An 18,596-nucleotide genomic window follows, 5' to 3' on the forward strand; every position below is an offset into this window, starting at 1 on the left:
TGTGCTAGTGGTTAGGTCCTGCACATTGTTAATTGTTATCACTGTGCATTCATGACATACATTAAACTGTTAGACTTTCACTGTTAGACCTTTTATCTTAAATTTGTTGTCAATGTGCAGTACCATAACCTGATGCCATTTTCATTGCACTGATGTGTTGTAGTCACAAAAGTTGAGTTCATCAGGCCTGAGAGCTCTTTTAGAAGAGAAACTGGAACTGAAGTACTTGTCTTCCTTCCTCTACATTTTTCCCTTTCTTATTTGATTTTTTTTTTAACTTGTCCCTGTCCTGAATCTCCTTTGTGCTCTTCACCGCTTCCATTGTTTTTTGTTTTGCCAGCTACCTTTCATGGGTGTTCCATACTTGGAAGATGTTCTGCCCGTTTGCAGTCCCTCATGCATTTTTTGTTTTGTTTTGTTTTACAACTTTTTGTCACATGGATGCCTCCTGAGAAAAAGATGTGTGCAACTACACACTTCTTTGTTCGTTTGGTAGTCACGCTGCTCACATGCTTAATGCAAAATGCTTACACATCATGCCTATTTCACAATGTTAGAACATGTTTTTCAGAAGTAACCGTCTTTTAAGTATGTTCATCTCAGGTCTAAAAATCTGTGTGTATTAATAGACGAGTATGACAACAACATTTTCATAGTGTAAAGAGACATTGGATTTAATTTTACCTCAATTGCACTAAATATTTCCTAGGTACTGAATGAGAATTTTTCAAAAATTTTAAGTTCCCAAGCTGTTTGGTAAATGTTGCATGACAGAAGTTTTTGAGCTGTAATACATGTTTGAACCTGTGAGATCCAGAAGGGTGTTTATTGATGATCCAATGAGAGAGTGGTTAGAGTGCTCTAGCTCCACTTGTTTTCGACTGCTAAAATATATTGCAATCATAGAATCATGGAATTGTTTAGGTTGGAAGAGACCTTAAGGTCATTGAGTCCAAAGGTTAACACATCACTACCAAGTCCACCTCTAAACTATGTCCTTAAGTGCCAGATCTGAACTTCAAATACCTCCAGGAGTGGTGATTCAACTCCTTCCCTGGGCAGCTTGTTAATGTCAGTATATATTAAATTATCCTTCTTGATGTTGTACTTTCATGGATTATGCTCTATGACTATGTTCAGAGGTAGGGAAGGCATGCCCCTAGGAAAATGCTTCCTGTTAAAAATAGGATAATGTTTCTGAAACAGTATTCTATTTTTTTTTTTTGATGCACAGCAAAAAAGAGGGGTTTTGGATACAAATCACAAAACCACAGAACTGCTATTATGCAAGATCAAACATATTGTCTATCTAAAACTATTTCTCTTCTTCTAATACTTTCCTGTTGTGTATACAATAGTTCAAAAGAAGAAAAATGTTATTATAGAAAGTTTCATTTAGAGAAGGCGTATTCCCCTTTTCAAATAATCACCCATGTACCCCTGTCCGATTATTCTTCATGTCTGTTATTTGGGCAAGTTGACAAGAATGGTAATGGCATTTTCTAATCTGGTCTTCATTGGAAAAAACAGTCTCCAGTGTCAATTCAAGGGTTAACTGGAGAACAGAAGGAGAGTTTTAGCCCAGCAATTAACTGTTGCTAATTCTGTCAACATTTCTTTTAAGAGAGTTAAGCTTAAGAAAACTATTTTGCTTCCAGTAGGGTTATGAAAATGTCATTACTAAGTCCTTGGAAGTTTTCTCTTATGTATATTTTACCACCTGTTAGGGTTGTTAACCCTTGACAATTCACTGCTGCAATACTTCCAAGTTCTATATATAAAAATTGATATCCCTTCTTCACCTTCTAGCAACAGCACAAAGTGATTTTATAAGACATTAGCATAATGGAACCTTTTCAATAAAATGATAAATTGAGCCCATTTCAGAAAACAGAACGCACACTTGATAATTTATTGCAGCCAGTGCCATGCTGGAGACCTCATTCATATCATATGCTTTTAACACTGATGAGAATGGTGCCATTTTCCCACATTTTACCATCACACCTTGCATGTCTGTGAAATTAATTTGAGAGGAAAAATGTAAAAAATATTCTTTTCTGATAGAGTCTAAAGTTCTTCCGGGAATGCTTATCTTTGCATGACATAATTACCTCTCATGAACGTGTCTAATTGCCTTATTGTTTTTAAAGGCCTTCCATGTTAATTGAACAGTAGCATTTGCTGAATCCCCTGTGTCAAGGGGTGGAGTGGAGCATTGTTCTTGCAATGAATTTTGATTGTTTATGGGGGACAACGCAGATGGACTTTATTCTGCAAGTGCATCACTTGCCTCTTTTTACCACCAGTTGGAGGTGGTATATGTAGGTGGAAAATATTCTGTACTGATTAAACAAAACTATGCATTTTATGTTTTCTAGAATAACTGCTGACATGAATTTATTACTGATGCTACGAGGAAAAATAGGAAAGTAACACTAAGGAAACATCTCTTACGTGTAAAAACATGATAATAGAGTTTTAGGGTGATGTCTTTTTGACAGGAAGAGACAATTATGAAGCACAAGTAAGAATCATAAAAGCATAGAATGGTTTGAATTGGGAGGGACCTTAAAGCTCATCTAGTTTAAACCCCTCTGCCATGGGCAAGGGCACCTTTCACTAGAGCAAGCTGCTGAAAGCCCAATCCAACCTGCCAGGGTTGGGGCATCCACAGCTTCTCTGGGCAACCTGTTCCAGTGCCTCACCACCCTTATAGTAAAGATTTTCTGTCTTATATCCTATCTAAATCTACCCTCTGTTATTTTAAAGCCATTCTCCTTTGTTCTATCACTGCGTGCCCTTGTAAAAACTCGCTCCCCAGCTTTCTTGCCGTCCTCTTTAGGTATGGGAGTGCTTCTATAAGGGCTCCCAGAGCCTTCTTGTCTCTGGGCAGAGCAACCTAAACTCTCTCAGCTTGTCTTTATAGGAGAGGTGCTCCAGACCTCTGGATGCACTCCAACACATCCACATCCTTCTGCTGGGGACCCCAGAACTGGATACATGACTCTGGGTGGGGTCTTATGAAAGTACAGGTGGAGGATCACCTCCCTTGCCCTGCAAGACATGGTTCTCTTGATGCAGCCCAGGATACAATTGGCTTTCTGGGCTGTGGGCACACGCTGCACGTCATCTTCTCATCCACCAAGGCCCCAAGTCCTTCTCCTCACGCCTGTTCTCAATGCATTCTCAACCCATGCCCAGCCTGTACTTGTGCTTGGGACAGACCTGACCCACATGCAGGACTTCACACTTGGCCTTGTTGAAATTCATGAAGTTTGTGTAGACCCATCTCTTAAGTCCCTCTGGATGGCATCCCTTCCCTTCAGGGTCTCAACTGCACCAGAGCACTGCACCATTGTCCATGTCGCTGACAAAGGTGACCCCTGAGGAACACCACTTGTCATTGGGCTCCACCTGGATGTTTCTTCATTCTACCTATCTGTGCCTTTGCCTTCTACCACTTGGGTGGTTTGGCCAGAGCACTTGCTAGTAAAGACTGAGATAAAAAAGTTGCTGAGTGCCTCAGTCTTCTCCATGTCCTGGGTAACAAGTTCTCCCATTTCTTTTTTGAGCAGGCCCACATTTTCCCTAGCCTTCCTTTTATCACAGACCTACGTATAGGTTCTTTCTTGTTGTCTTTGGTTTCCTGAACACAGTTGATTCTATCAGGACTTTAGCTGTCCTGACCTGATCCCTGGCTGCTTGGACAACCTCTGTGTATTCCTCCAAGGCTGCCTGTCCTTGCTTCCACCCTCTGTAGGCTTCTGGTTTGTGTTTCAGTTTGTCCAAGAGTTCTGTATTCATCCATGCAAGCCTCCTGACTTCCTCTGTGTTAGGATTCATCACTTCTAATCTTGGAAGAGGTGATCCTTGAATATTAACCATTTTTCTTGTTTCACTCTTTCCTCCAGGGCTTTATCCCATGGCATTCTAAGAATGCCTAAAGTTCATTAAAAAAACAGTAGTTGCTGCCACTGTGCAGCTTAATGCTTGCACTACATGGTCTCTGTTATGAGCTCTTAGCACTCGAAATGACAGGAATCATAGTCTGTGCTCAAGTCATGTGCTCAACATTCATTAATGTCATTGGGAGCTCTGTGCACACAGCAAGGACATTGGGAGAACAGATCTATTAAAAATGTTTGATCTACAGAAAGTAATTTTGTGGAAGAGATTAAGAAATGTTGATAGAAGGTAAAAAAATAGCTTTGCAAAACACACTCTGCTTTCTCCTTATAAATACAAGTAATTTCAGTGGGACTAAATTTGAGCTTCTGTGAAAGAAAAAGATTATTGTATTTGGCAGGGGAAGACAGATTCTCTGGTTTTGGTTTTTGTTTGGTTTTTTTGGGTTTTTTTTAAGTGGTCACTATAGGAAAATGGACAGTTAATTCAGAAGTTCTAATTCATATTCACAGAAAAGCAGAACTGAAGTCAGTGCATGCTTCTGCATTGCTGTGCCAAAAGTCGTTAGGATTTTACCATCAGCTTTATTTTGGTGAAAATTTCACATTTTCACCACTACATGAGTGACCATTGTTAGCGGTGCCAAGGTAGTGACCTTCATGTTCATTCACACTTCTCTTCACAGAACTGACAGCTGGGATTTCAGTTGGTTTTATTAATTCTTTGTGCCTCTGGTTTTTTGTCTTTGTGTTTGTTTGCGTCTTTCTTTCTTTTAGAGACTATCTAATCATAGAAGCTGAGATTCTCTATCAGCTTTATGTGGATTTCCAAATACCCTTCAGTGCAGGGTTTCTGTCCTCCTACTCTGAGGTACATTGAACCTTTTGTGTAAACCTTGTTCCTCCTTACATGTTGATCATGAAACAACACTGCCTACATCATGCCCAGCAATGAAGATTTTATTAAGTTGGAACAGAAGATGCATATATAGTAACATTTATCATTGTAATTGATAAATATTTTCTACAAATTTCTGAAATGTTGGTGTTCTATGGGATCTGTTGGCACCATCAGAAAGTTTGGCCTAGATAGGTTACAGCATTTATGATCACATTGTATCAAACTGAAAGGAAAATAAACCAAGAAAATATTTTCCTTGATCTGCCTTTCACGTATGAGACAGAATCCTACAGTGGCCTGCAAGTCAAACTGTCTGGAATATTTCTGAGCTGGATTACATGTGCTGTGGCACCAATTTTTTGTGCAACTGCTGTCTCAGGATCACAGTTTTCTTAGTGAGGTATCCAGGATCTGGAAGTTCCTATTCAGTTATTAGTCTTAAGATTCAAAATACCATTTTCAAATGCTAGTTCAGAAAAAGATTAATCTTTATATGCACTGATACACCTGAAACTGTATCTTACAAGCCTATCTGTACTGTTGGCATCTCCGTGAGTATTCAGCCTTAGGTCTTGAGAACATGACAGATTCTCTGAATATATAATATATTTTCAGTTATATATTATTAATATATTAGCGGTTACAATCAACTACTGCCATAACTGGTATTTGCAGATGAATTCCTCAGATTTAGTTTTGACAGTCTATCTACATGTCATGTTTTCTGCATTTCTGGAGTAGAGTATCTACAACTACGTTTCCACTTCAAATGCAAGCCCATGTGGTAGAGATATATATATGTAGTTATTTTAACTATCCTCCCACTCAGCAAAGCACAGATTGAAATATCAAAGGTGGCAGCTGCATCCTGGAGCGAAGTGCCCCAGGGGTCCTTGAAAGCCAACATGTTTGCTGAACACCATCAGTCTCTTTCCAGCTTCCATGGTGCCCTGCTGGTGCAGCAGTCAGTTCTGTGGGTCTTGACATTTACCTGTCAAAAGACAGGAACAGAGAAAAAGAAACATATAGATATCAAGTTGGGGTCTTCAGGTGCAGCGTGGGGGAACAGAAGGACATCATGCTCCAAGTTGAGCCTGTTCACCATATACTGTACTCATTGATGTTCAGCTTCCTGCAACACTGCATAACTTGTCAAGGATTTTATAGTAAGCCCTGGTATCCTGGTTTTCAGTGCTGGCTAGCACTATTTTATTGCCTTTTTTGCTGTGAAGGTGGTTTAACCAAAATCGTAAAAGAGATCAAAAGTTCACTTGAGCAACTAAAGCACCAGGAGCCGCAGCTCCTCCTTTTGTTCAGGACAGTTTGCTTTTTAGCTTTGTCACACAATAAATACATGGCATATATTACTGAAAGAAAACTCTAGCTGGCAACAGCTGGTTTCTGATTTAAAGGTGTATCACTTGGCAACTGAATTTTTATCTACTGTAACTCTTCCCTAGTAATTAGTCTCCACTAATATTTTTTTGGAGTAGCTGAATCAAACATCAGTAGTGTTTTAAATGAGGCCTGTGCTGGAGATATGGCCAGGTGAAGGTCATGATTAACATTATCAGGGACTTTTCCCAAGCAAATTTTAGTTCTCTTCAAAAGAATGTTGTGTTTATGCTAATAATAATGAAATAAGTAGCAAAATCTCCACTGTCTTCAACTGTGGAAGGTTAAGATCTAAATTCCCAATTTGATGCAGATTAGTGGTTATGGATATTGCATTTTTTTCTATCTTGATACCCAGAATGTGGTGAATAGCTATAGATCATCTTATCCTGGTTCCTAAACGCCATACCATTGTTCACAGTAATTTTTAACTTGTTAGGAACATAACAATGGCCGTAGCTGAGCTAATATTTGACTCATCTTGATCAATATCTTCTTTATGACTCTAGCCATTGTGAAGTATTCAGGATGGAGATGAAAAAATCTGTTTCAAACAAATCTTACCAGTCCTCAACATTTTGTCTCCTAATCTGTAATAGGAATTTTTCAGGTACACTAAATCTAGTGGTATAAATGTGAACAAACACATTTTATATCTGCTATCCAGGCACAAAGATCTGTGTTTGACCAGCAATATGTAGATAAATAAAACATTTTTATGAAACATTGCCATATCTAAAATTAGCTAATGTTCTGCTTTTCTGCACTATCTCTTCCATATTTCATTTTACTATCCCTATTCTCCTGTACCTCCCTCTTGAGTTTCTTTCTCTGGCTAAATGGCTTATAAATGTACTATAAATATGGCAGAACTGCAGGGTTGATTAGCTCCTGCACAGATACATAGTAGAACAGGAATCTGCATTAGATACCAGAAATGTAGATATAATATCTTGTTTGTTTCCTAGATTATTGTAATCCTTCAAGAGATTCAACTAGAGATGAAATGCTTACTGATGAAGGAAGCAGGGAGGCTTTGGAATGAAATCTTGTCTGTTTAGAGTCTGCAGGAATGTCTTCTACTTCATAGTGTGAGTCGGGAATTCAACACTAGAAAGGAGAACCCCTCTAGCACATAACTTTGTCAATCTGTGTAAAGTATTGTACAAAAAGAAAAAAAACCAAACAGCTTTCTTAGGTTTATGTGAGATGTCAGAAGAGTAACAGGCTTCTGTAGAGATTTAGAGGTACAAAGTACATCTCAAGTTGAATGTACAAAATAGTCTTTAAACATTTCTGTTTAACTTCAACAAAACCATTCTAAAAATCAATTTGCTTAATTGATCGGTGTGGCAACCCAGGGAGCAGCTGAGAGCTCAGCTGGCAGCCTCTGGTTTGGTGTCACACTAATTGGGAGTAGGGTAACAAGTAGCTGCTAAAGCTCTCTGCTGTACATAGCGTGGTGGGGAGTGGAGGCTCTACAGTCGTGTGGTAGGAATGCAAACATGGGGCAGAGGGTGGTTTCCTAAACTGACAGGTTGAAGAATGATAGCAGGACCTGGTTTAAATTAATCTTGAGCAGAGAATTACTATGCAATCTAGTCTCCAAAGTGCAATGAACATTTAATACTGATGTCACATTTGAAGACACTGTACATATAGTATAAAAAATATCTAATAATTGATAAATCAGAGAACATATTGGTCAATGAACCGTATGCATATTGATAATATCTCTTACTGAGAAGGCTTACAGGGCCTACAAATTACTGCATTCTCACTTCATCATAGGTTTGCATTAAGGGAAAAAGGGGTAATTAAGAGTTATAGTGACAGATACCTGCTTAGAAACTCCATCTTGAGTTATTTTGAGTATTTAAACTTTGGATTCATTTATTCTGATAGAGAAGCCATTTGATTCCTTGTGGATAATAAAGTGTGTTTTTCTGTTGTTTATGAAGATGATCAAGCCAACAGGTTTATCTGGCTGAACCTGCCCCAAAGGATCTCCCCAAAGTGCAGTGTGGAAAGGTCAGGAGCTGAAGATCCCAGCTTTCCTATGTAGAATTATGTGTCTTGGCATAGCAAGGGGGATCACTAGATCATAGGTACCATCACTTCTCTGTGAGGAATTTTTAGATCTGTTGAGCCAACTGTAAGAGTTGCAAGGATAGGATTAGTTGGTATCACTGTTTCAAAGTCTGAGACTATTATTTCCATGTTTCTTATCAAATAACAGACGTAGATGCTCAGCAGACTGTACATGTAAACATGTCAGTGAGGATTACTATGATTCCATTTTCTGCACATTTAACTTTAATGCGATGAATCTCACTGCCTTTCAGCTAATCTGTGGATGGGGAATTCTGTTAGTAATGCAGAGCCAGAGGAGCTTTGAGGTTCAAGCTCTGAGCTTAGAGTGCACTCTGTCTTTCTCTTTGTCTGTCTTTCCTTCTTTTCCTGAAATACTTTGTTCTGTGTTTTCCTTCCTCCCCAGAAGGAAGTTAGCTCTTAGCATGTGTCACAGCTGAATTGCTATAAAGAGCTGCTGTTTACTGCCCACTGCTTAAATACCTAGGCTGGTTTTAATAGCCTGGAAAAACTGTATCCCTTCTTCCCAAATCCTTTTGCTCAATGTTTTAAAGAGATAAAGAAACCTTTTGACTTAGGTTTGTATTTTGAAAACCATCTTCTAAATGGAAAAAGGTGCTGCGGCATATAATACATTCCAGTTTAGAGCATATGTGAGCAGAATATGTGAAATTCTAAGCTGAGCTTTTTCTTAAAAATGCATTTCTACTCTTTACAATATAGTCCTGGCATTGCATTATGTAAAAATGACGCAATGATCATGCCATTATGTTGAGATAACAGAGCATGGTAAAGTGCCATTTTCACACAATCTTTTCCATTTTTCTGGACAAGCCTTTAAGAGATAGATTGTCAATATATATGTTTTCACTTTCAAAACCAGCTAAGGATCTTCCTCAAAATATTGCTTTTACTGAAATAATGAGTTACTCATGTCATTAAATAGAACATTTCAGAAACTAAATAGTTCAATTTTAAAAGTACTGGTATTTTCTGTCTGTATTGAAAAACATTGTATCAACTGAGTTATAGATACATCTTTCCTGAGTCATTTCCATCTCTCATTTCTAAGAAAAGTAAATTGTCATTAAAATTCTAGTTCTGTGGGAGCTTCAGAGTGAGGAACCTGACATGTATGGCATTGAAAATGAAAAGAAGTACCACAGGTCATTTGAAAAAACAATTTCTGTGGTACACTATTATTGTGCAATATTTTGTGACACACTGAAATGTTAGAATAAAAGCACTAGCAAGTTATTTAGTACACTAATGGACAGTCCTGTGAAAGATGTATCTGTGGAATTGATGAATGCAGAGAAAAGAGAATTGCACATGCTACTGAAAATGGAGCACATCATGGACTTTTATAGCTTTTGTACAACACTGTTTTCTAGGGTGGGGTTTTTTTGTTTGGTTGGTTTTTGTTTGGCTGGGTTTTTTTCCTTCTTGATTCCTCTCTTAATAATTCCTAGCATTCAATTTACTTTTTTGATTGCTACTGAGCATTGAGCTGACATTTTCATAGAACTAGCTATTATAGCCCCAAGATCCTATTTTTGTGTGGTAATAACTAGTCAAGACCATCACTGTATGGGTAAAATTATTTTTCCTATGTACATCACCTCACATTTATCTACAATGAATTTAAGTTTTCATTTTACTGTTAGTCACTCAGCATCCTGCGGTCTTCAATGTGTTTTTTCCGGTTGGCCTTAATTTTTACTATCCTGAAAAATATCGTATCACCAGCAAACTTTGTCACTTCACCGTTCATTTTTCTTTTTCTGATGGTGAATACTCAAGTCTTGGAACAATTTTCTTTTGGGGCTGTACTGAGAAAACTGATCATTTATTCCTGAACTTTATTTCCTGTATTTTAACTATGTATTTGAACACAACAGAATTTTGCTTTTCGTTCAGTAACAATATAATTTCTGTTAAAAAACTGATGAGAAAGGTTTTTTGTTTTTTTTTAAATCATAGAATCATAGAGTTATTTGGGTTGGAAGGGACCTTAGAGATCATCTAGTTCCAATCCCCTTCCATGGGCAGCGACACCTCCCACCAGACCAGTTTGGTCAAAGCCCCATCCAAGAAGGCCTTGACCACTTCTAAGGATAAAGTTTAAGTACCTTGAATAAATCAATTATCTTCTATAAGCCTTGTTACCTCATTACGTATTCCTTGGGTGCTCTGAAAAACAAACTTTTTCAGAATGTTTTGTATTAGGGTGACAGACCTGCTGTAACAAAGCTAACAGCAATACTGTTGCTGCTGGTTTCCAGCCTTTCATAGTTGTAATTACTATCGATATGTTAGATTACCTATATCTGGACAACATAAATTGAGCACAGCTGGGATTTTTGGGACCCTGGAAGTAATTAGGGAGCTAATACAGAGAAGCAATGCAGTAGGAGTAGCCATGATTTTGACTTCTTCAACCTCCCTCCCTCCTTGGGCGTTTAGCCAGCTGTGAAAGGGGCAGTTGTGTAACCTTGGGTCACACTTTTATCAAAAGAGCTGTGTGAGAAAGAGCTGCCAGAAGCCTTGTCAGAGGTTTTCACCTCACACATCCTCAGTGGGCCCACTGGCCCACGAGTTACATTTAAGTTCAGGTCCTTACCTTTGTTTCATCCCTGGGCTATGTTTTTAAGTATGCTGTGTCTGGATGTATATCTTGTATATTCTTGTTTTTCTGGCCTGACCTGGCATCAGCCTTGTCCTTATGGACTTTCTTGATGACCACTGGTTTAATTTTTAAACATTTCTTAGTTTATTTGCTGACACTGTGTTCAGCTGGATCTGCTGCTCATCCTGAAACCTAGACTGCATGATCTGTGCCACCCATGCACAGACTACTGGAGCATCCCTTGATGTGCTTAGGCTTAAACTCAGAAGTCACTGCCTTCAGCTGCAAATAAAGCAGTCCTAGCCAGCTGTCATCACCACAGGTCACCCTCGGTCCCTTCAATGATGTAAAAAGCAGCTCAGGGTGGAGCTTTGTGGGGAATATTATGGTTGGTGCATAGTGGTTTCCTCATGCACAAGAAGTATATTTTATTGGAGATCTTTTGATATTCTTAAGTCTTGAACACTTTGTTGTTGTATCACTGTTTTTCTCCCATGTATTTATTGCCAAGCTTTCAGCAGTTTCATGAAATTTCTGGGGTTTCTTTTTTTTTTTTCTTTTTTTATTCCATGTTTTGCTGTCTGACAGAATCATAACAATTGGGTTTTTTTCTCTGATTCTTTTACCCCTTATTGTTAATACGAACATTAATGTTGAATTTTGCTCCTTTGTCTGAAAATCAGAAAGCAAGATGAAGGAGAGAAAGATATATTGTGAGAAGTAAGAGAAAGGTGAAGCTTATATAGAGGTCAGGAAAGGGAATGAGACAGGGAAAAGGTAATTGCAGATGTTAGATGGGTAACAAGATAATGAAGGATTTGGGTGAAATATAAAAGAAAGTGAAGGTAAATGATACTGGGGCTCAGAAAAGTGGATTCTTTCATGGTAATGATTGGAAGAGAAAGCCTAATATACTAATTTCCTGAATTCCAGGAATTTAAGATAGATCAAGTGCTGTGCTTTTTGCATTTTTTTAATTCATAGACATCTCCTGGTTGTTTTTTCTCACACAGCATTTTTCACTGAAAAGGCATTAAAAAGATATGTGCCCCGTTGTCTTTATCAAGTAACTTCTGATACTCCACCTCTTGGGCATTACACTCTCTTCAGCCAAATTTCAACTCTTCCTAAATTTTTAGTCCTTGTAACAGTGACAAGTCCATTTATTTTTTCTAAATAGCTGTGTATTCCATATACATTAATTATCTGAGATCCATAGGCATTCTGCAAGTCATATTTGAGTCTCAAGAAAAAGAATTGTGGTTGGTTTGTTGTGTGTTTTTCAGGTTTATTCTGTTTCTTATTGTTATGCATACTTCAGAATTCTGCAGCTCTTTGTCATGAGTTCCTGTGCATGGCACCACCAAGTGGGGTTCATCTTCCCTAATTTTAGAGGTTTGCAAAGCAGGTATTTCTACCACACCTTGTGGTTCTAAATCCCCACAATAGAGAGAAACAGACCCTTTTAGACACAATTTATCTGGCATGTTTATATCTTTTTATATCTACTTTAGGATGAATTGAATCAAACCATGAAAGTGTCAATTTTTCTCACTACAACATAGCACAGTCAGTTTAGATGAATCTACCTCTTAAATGAACATTTTCATGTTTATTTATATATTTTTATTTATATAGTTATTTATAAATTAGATAGGCATCATAAAGACTAGGTATCATCTAGAACAGGTAGAAAAGTTTTATAAATGTGTGCATCCACACACATGGGTCTGGCGAGGAAAACTGTGTGCTCTGTAAAATCTTTGCAGGCAAAGAAAAGTGGTTAAAGAACAAAAGTTTAAAGGCAGAACACACCAGTTGTATTTTTGTGAAGTGAATGGGATCTTATAAGTAATTTCTTTTTTTTGGGTGCAGAAGTGCAACCTCCACACTTTTCTTAAACTTAGGTTTTGAAAATTTTCGCTAGTTTGAGCATTCTGCATTTATACTTCAGATGTTTTTCCTCCTACTGTGTTGAATCAAGCAAAGTCCTTAAAGTGAACACAGTTGGAATACTTTTTTTTGTTCACTTCTAACTGTGCATTTTTCATTATATGGGTGCAAATTGCAAATATAGTCTGAGGTCTCAGACAGTCAGTCTACATTTTACAAATTAGAACTAGTCTAAATGTAAATATAATAGAATCTGAAACTATGCTAGCTTTATGTAGTTTTCAATCTGTTGAAAGATTTCCTGTAGCTCTGTCCTAAGAAGGTGATTGTAGGAAAGACTCAGTAATCGTTATAATCTATATGAAAATGCAGTTCAAATGAAAACAGTAGGTTTGCTACAAATATCCCTATTCAGATTTTATTCACTTATACAGTCATAGAGATGATAATGGGTGTTTTGACTGATTAGAGATTTCAGGATCAAGTCTATAGTCATTATGACTAATGTTTTCTCGTTAACTAGTCACGGATATCAAAATAATTGGTCTGTGCTATCACTAACATGCACAAAGCTCCCACAGCATGGTCGTCATTAACAACACAGAAATAAGGAAGTAATTCAAGTCCTAAGGAGCTTGAAAACCTAGATGGGGAGACAGTATAAAGCACTGGGATACACATCAGAGAAAACTACTTCCCCTTTTTACATAAAACACTAAAGGGAGAGGACAGTTTTAAGACTTTTTTTTTTTTTTTTGGGGGGGGGGGGGGTGATGGGATATTTGTGAGGAAATTAACTTTGAAGAGGTAGAAAAGAGAGAGTGTGTCTCATTGGGGTGAGAAGACAGGTCCTGACACAGATCATAAGTGAGAGGCCTCTTGTATTCCTCTCATCCTACTTTTTTTTTTTTTTTTTGGCCAGTTAAGGTAGCATAATTAAATGAACTCCATGGAGAAAACCATTAAGCATTTTCCTAAAACTAGCCTGTAATAAGTGATTTTATATGATAATATTTGGAAGTGAAAACTGCAAAGTAGGGATTGTTTTCTGAATTCTTATTAAAGTCATACACCCAAAAGGTGTGTTTCTCATTTATTTACTATATGGTTGGTTCTGCAGCAATTTTAGTGATTACTGGCACAGTGTCATAATTACCTTCGTTGTTAATATTGATACATCAGAGCTGGTGCATAAAACAGATTTCCTTGTTCCTGTGTCTTTCAGTTTCTCTTTGAAAAGGGGTCCAAGGGGATGCAGTCTCAGCCAAGGGCCATGCTAATATAATCAGTGCCGTGAACAAGTCAGTAAAGAGCTTAATGCTGGCCATCAGTGTTGTACTGTAAGCCAACTTACAGCATTTGCATTTTTTATTAAGTCTTTGTTTTGCCTGGTGATGCTGCTCAGGACATCCACCTAATGATGTAACTGCACTTTGTGAGAATGTGATCAGCATGTCTGCATAAAATGGTGAATGGGTTGCAGAATATCTCCATTTAACACATTCCCTCTAAAATCAGTGCATTCCTCTTGTTGTGTTGTGCCCTTCCAGCTTTCTTGCTATAGCAGATATTTCTAAAGTTATTCTGTCTTTGAATAGATCTGTGCTGCTTAACTGCTCCAACCCATTATATAATAAATTTGTTTCCTGTGTTTTAAATTTGTGCGCAGGGAATGTGTTTGGGGGGACTTTTTATATTCATGAAAACGGAAGACAAAATTGAAAGTGCTAAGAAAAATGAATATTGAGCTAATGTAGTCTATTTTTGCACAGAGCAAATATCAAGCTAATGCATAAGATTTATCCTCTATAGTAAATCAGCAATATGTCTTATTTTAGGCCTCTCCTATGACTACTATTTTTTACTGCAGTATTCAGTCATGCTGATTTATGCCATACTATCCTGTGAATATTTTGCAGACTATTATCAATAAAATAATTTTATCTTTGGGTCCAGATGGAATGAGCTTAGAACACAAAGCAGAGAGAGAGAGAGCATGATTCCTGCCTCAAATGTTTTAATCCTTGAAATAAATTTTAATCCTTGGCATAAAATGTGAGACAGGGACACAAGACATCAGGGAGTGGAGGACTGGGTCAGGAAAGGCATCAGCCAATTAACAAATTGCTGTATGCTGTAAGGGCTCATGTACTCAATAAGATGGTTCTGTTTAACTGGGAGGGTTTCATTAGAGTCATGCCAGGAATCATTTTGGAGTGTAGGACTAAACTAGGACAGTGAGCAGTGGCAGGGCAGAACTACTCAGGGTAAGCGTGAATAGAAGCAGCAGTTTCAGTAGTCCCATTAGACAGCCCACATATGGAATTGGAACAATGGGAGAGGACTGGTGGCAACAGAATAGATAATGGGCTCTGGTCTCACTTCTTGCTCTTGAGACCAAGTCAGGAATAAGTGGCTGAAATCATCCTGTTTATTGTGGAACTTTACTAGCAATAGCATTCTTGCTTACTTAAGTCATGTGGCATTCCCTTTGAATTGTGCTAAAGGCACTGACCTTTAGTCTTATTGACTGTTTTGCTGATCCTGCATAGAGGAGCTGCCAAAAGTAAAATTAAGTCACTTGCAAGTGACTTAAGTCCTCCTTCTCATATGCAATACCATAGTTTCAATTTTTGTTGTGGATTTTACATCAAATCAAGTCTAAGATGTGCTCTCAGTTGCAGTAATCAGAGCCTCCAGCAAAATATGAGTGAATGGATATCCAGATGTCCAAAACTTTGTCATATTAAGTTTCACCTCTCAACATTGCACCATATATTAAATAGTTCAGCATAAGCCTTTTTTTCTTTAATTTAACTATTTGAATCCCAGAACTGCGTTTTAGACTGATTTGAGAAGTGTGCTCTCAGCCTTTTGAGTTGCATTTATTCATATGAAAAGTGGGTAAGTGTGTGAATGTATGGGTGTGTGTCATTCTTCCACAAAAACTGGATTCAATTTAAGTTCTGTAATACTTTATGTTCTGCCATGGTGGTTAATACTTTCCAAGGAAGCATAGTGAGAACACTTGACAGATCAGTTGGCTAAAGTTAGTTTTGGTTACATCACTGGTCTACTCTTATGTGGCTTATGTTCCTGAAAAATTGAAAAAGTGTTACAAAATTTCTTCTTTCAATTATGTACATCTTCCTTGTAGACATCTGCACACTTTTTCTTAGAAAAAAAGATTTTTTGGATGACACAGTTCTCTGAGGTTGAGTTTTGGAAACTCAAATTATATTTGAGTTACATTTATATTATACTAGAGCACATTTAAATCAGGACAGCCATGAATAGGTATAAAACGTAACTGACTGGCATTTTGCATTGGCATAACACAGGGTGTGACCCTTTACTGTGTGAGGGACGTGTGAAAATAAAGGAAGTCAGCCATGTTTAAAAATATTATTCCAGGTTGTATTTACTGTGGTAGTGTGCTAGGGTTCAAATGTACGTAAAACATATATTGCTGAAGAATGTAGGGAGAAGTAAGAGAATAGGGAGAAAGACAGTGAAAAAATTTTCATCTCTAAGGGGTTGCTACTGATTCTGAAGTTCACCACTGTTAATGTGTCAAATCTCCTCTTGGTACTGAGAAATTTCTGTTTGAAACTTTATTCTGGTCTCATTACAACTTCTGATGATAAGCTTGAGTCTCTGAACTTGGAGCTGTCCAGTATAGATTAAAACCATGCCAGGGATATTCCAACAGTTTGTAAGGAATAGCCATAGCTATTCTAAAAAGTGCTTCACTCAAAACAGTGATCATTGTTTCCTGTGAAATGAAATTCATTAGCATTGCACTGGGCTTTCACAATTCTCTGCATATCACATTCTGTTCCATAGTTTCACAGAACAGAATGTGTTTCATTTCATTTTCCTTGAAAATTTACTTGGCCTAATATCTTGGCAGCAGTTTGCAAACTTTGCTAGGTTATAAGGCTGCCAGCAAGAATAAAGAACTGGCTTCCAGTCTTCCATGAATAGAAGTAAGTTTGCTAAATTAAATATTTGTTTTCTTTTTGTGATATCGGTCAAATTCATCTTTTAAGCTTCATCTAAAGAAATTTTCATGCAATTTGACCTCATAAAAATTGCAGGTAGACAATTTTAGACTAGAAGTGAGATGCAAATTATGGAGGACTGGGGTAATTAATGTCATACATCACTTGCCAAGGATTTCAGTTGGTGCTCACCAGTGGTAAGCTCTGGATGCATTTTCAAGGAGTTACAGTGTAGTTCACCTGTACTTATTGATCAAGAAGCAGGAGTTACTGGAAGGTGTTAGGAACTAGATCAGGCAAGATAAGATGATCACAAAGCTGTCTTCAGAACTTAAAATTCTTTTAACTTATCACTTACAGAGTGAAATAGAAAGCTTTCATGACAGTTTGGTACTGATTTTCAGTATACATCATAAGTGGTTGTTTACTGTTTGTTTGCTTTTCCTCTTGACAGGTGCAGCAAGTTACAACAGTTTTTATGTTTTTTGCAAAGATTTCTGCCAAGCTGTGAAGCCTGGAAAACTGAGGGTCCGCTGCAGCGTGTGTAAACAAGGAACCCTGACGTTGGCAAGGGTAAGCTTTTTTGGATTTGTTTCAAGGTTTTGGGGTATATGGAGATGATATAACTAGTCTTTTCTATTTGCATACATATGGCTATATATATATGTAGTCCTACTTTTTTTTTCTTGCTGTTTATAGCAGAGAAGAGTAATTCAAAGGATTTTGAAAATTTCACTCACTTATTTCCATTATTTGGAGCATATACAAGGAACATCATGCAGACTAGAGCTCCAGTCCTTGAAAGACATACTTAGCTCTTTATTTTAAGGACTGAGGATTAACCTGATTGTATGCACAATTTATAGAACTACATGTGTGCTAAAAAGGGGATGGTAGATGTTTATTCAAAGCTTGGAGCTGTTGTTAAGGCCACAGAAAGACGTGAATTCAGATCTAAGTTGTGAACATTATCAGCTAAGGCCAGAAGGTTTTGAATGGATGTGTAGTTGAAAATATTAATCCCTCCAGCTGCAGCATGTAAAGTCAAGGTAAAGGCGTTGTTCTTGAACAGAAAACTGGTAAGAGATCTCTCAAGTTTGGTTTGCACACTAAAATGAGAAAGTGTTGGGGAGTGACTTGAATGTGCAGTAGTCTAAAGTTTTAAAGGGTTTTTTTGTCTGAGTGCTGCTAATTTTCACTGGTTATGTTACTGTTGAATGAGAGTCCTTCCTCTCTCCTAAATCAGTGCTTGTCAACCACGTTTATGTGAGAGGCTTAGGTTTTGAAGACTGAGCCATACCATGCTATAGCTTGGGGGGGGGGAACTTCCATATTTAGCCCACATTCAAATGTCTAGATTTGTCTTCTGCTGTGGTTTAAAGTTTCAGCTTTGTGTTCTCAATGTGGCACAGTGCTTCAATGTCTTTACATGAAATAGCACTGTAAAAAAATAGCAATTAAAAACCCAGGTCCTATTCTCCTTGGAAAGAATAAACCATACCATGTTTATACACATCTAATTCAAAAAGCCCACAACCACAATCCCCCTCAAGCTTTGTGTGCTATTCCTGGATTAACCAACTATCTCTGATTTATTTCAGAGGCTTCGAAGTGTTGCATTTTGTGGTGTTTCAGATGAACACATCTAGGGGGATTCTTTTTCTCTCAGAATTTGTATTTAAATATTGGTAATTAGTATAGGCTTAAATTACATATCAATCAAGACAGAAGACACCATTAATGTACATTTCCAGTGGTAGGAGGGATAAAAACAG

General features: G+C 37.6%; 1 protein-coding gene across 2 annotated transcripts in view; it reads left to right on the forward strand.

Moving 5' to 3' along the window:
- The window catches only part of PRKN (parkin RBR E3 ubiquitin protein ligase), a 696,970-nt gene that overhangs the window by 228,068 nt on the left and 450,306 nt on the right, over positions 1–18,596 (forward strand). For both annotated transcript variants that reach the window (XM_048296680.1, XM_048296679.1), the window contains exon 4: positions 17,276–17,394. In XM_048296680.1, the coding sequence (XP_048152637.1) occupies positions 17,276–17,394 (119 nt within the window). The remainder of the gene's footprint in view (positions 1–17,275; positions 17,395–18,596) is intronic.

This window comes from Corvus hawaiiensis, chromosome 3 (genome assembly GCF_020740725.1).
Source record: "Corvus hawaiiensis isolate bCorHaw1 chromosome 3, bCorHaw1.pri.cur, whole genome shotgun sequence".
Lineage (NCBI taxonomy): Eukaryota > Metazoa > Chordata > Aves > Passeriformes > Corvidae > Corvus > Corvus hawaiiensis.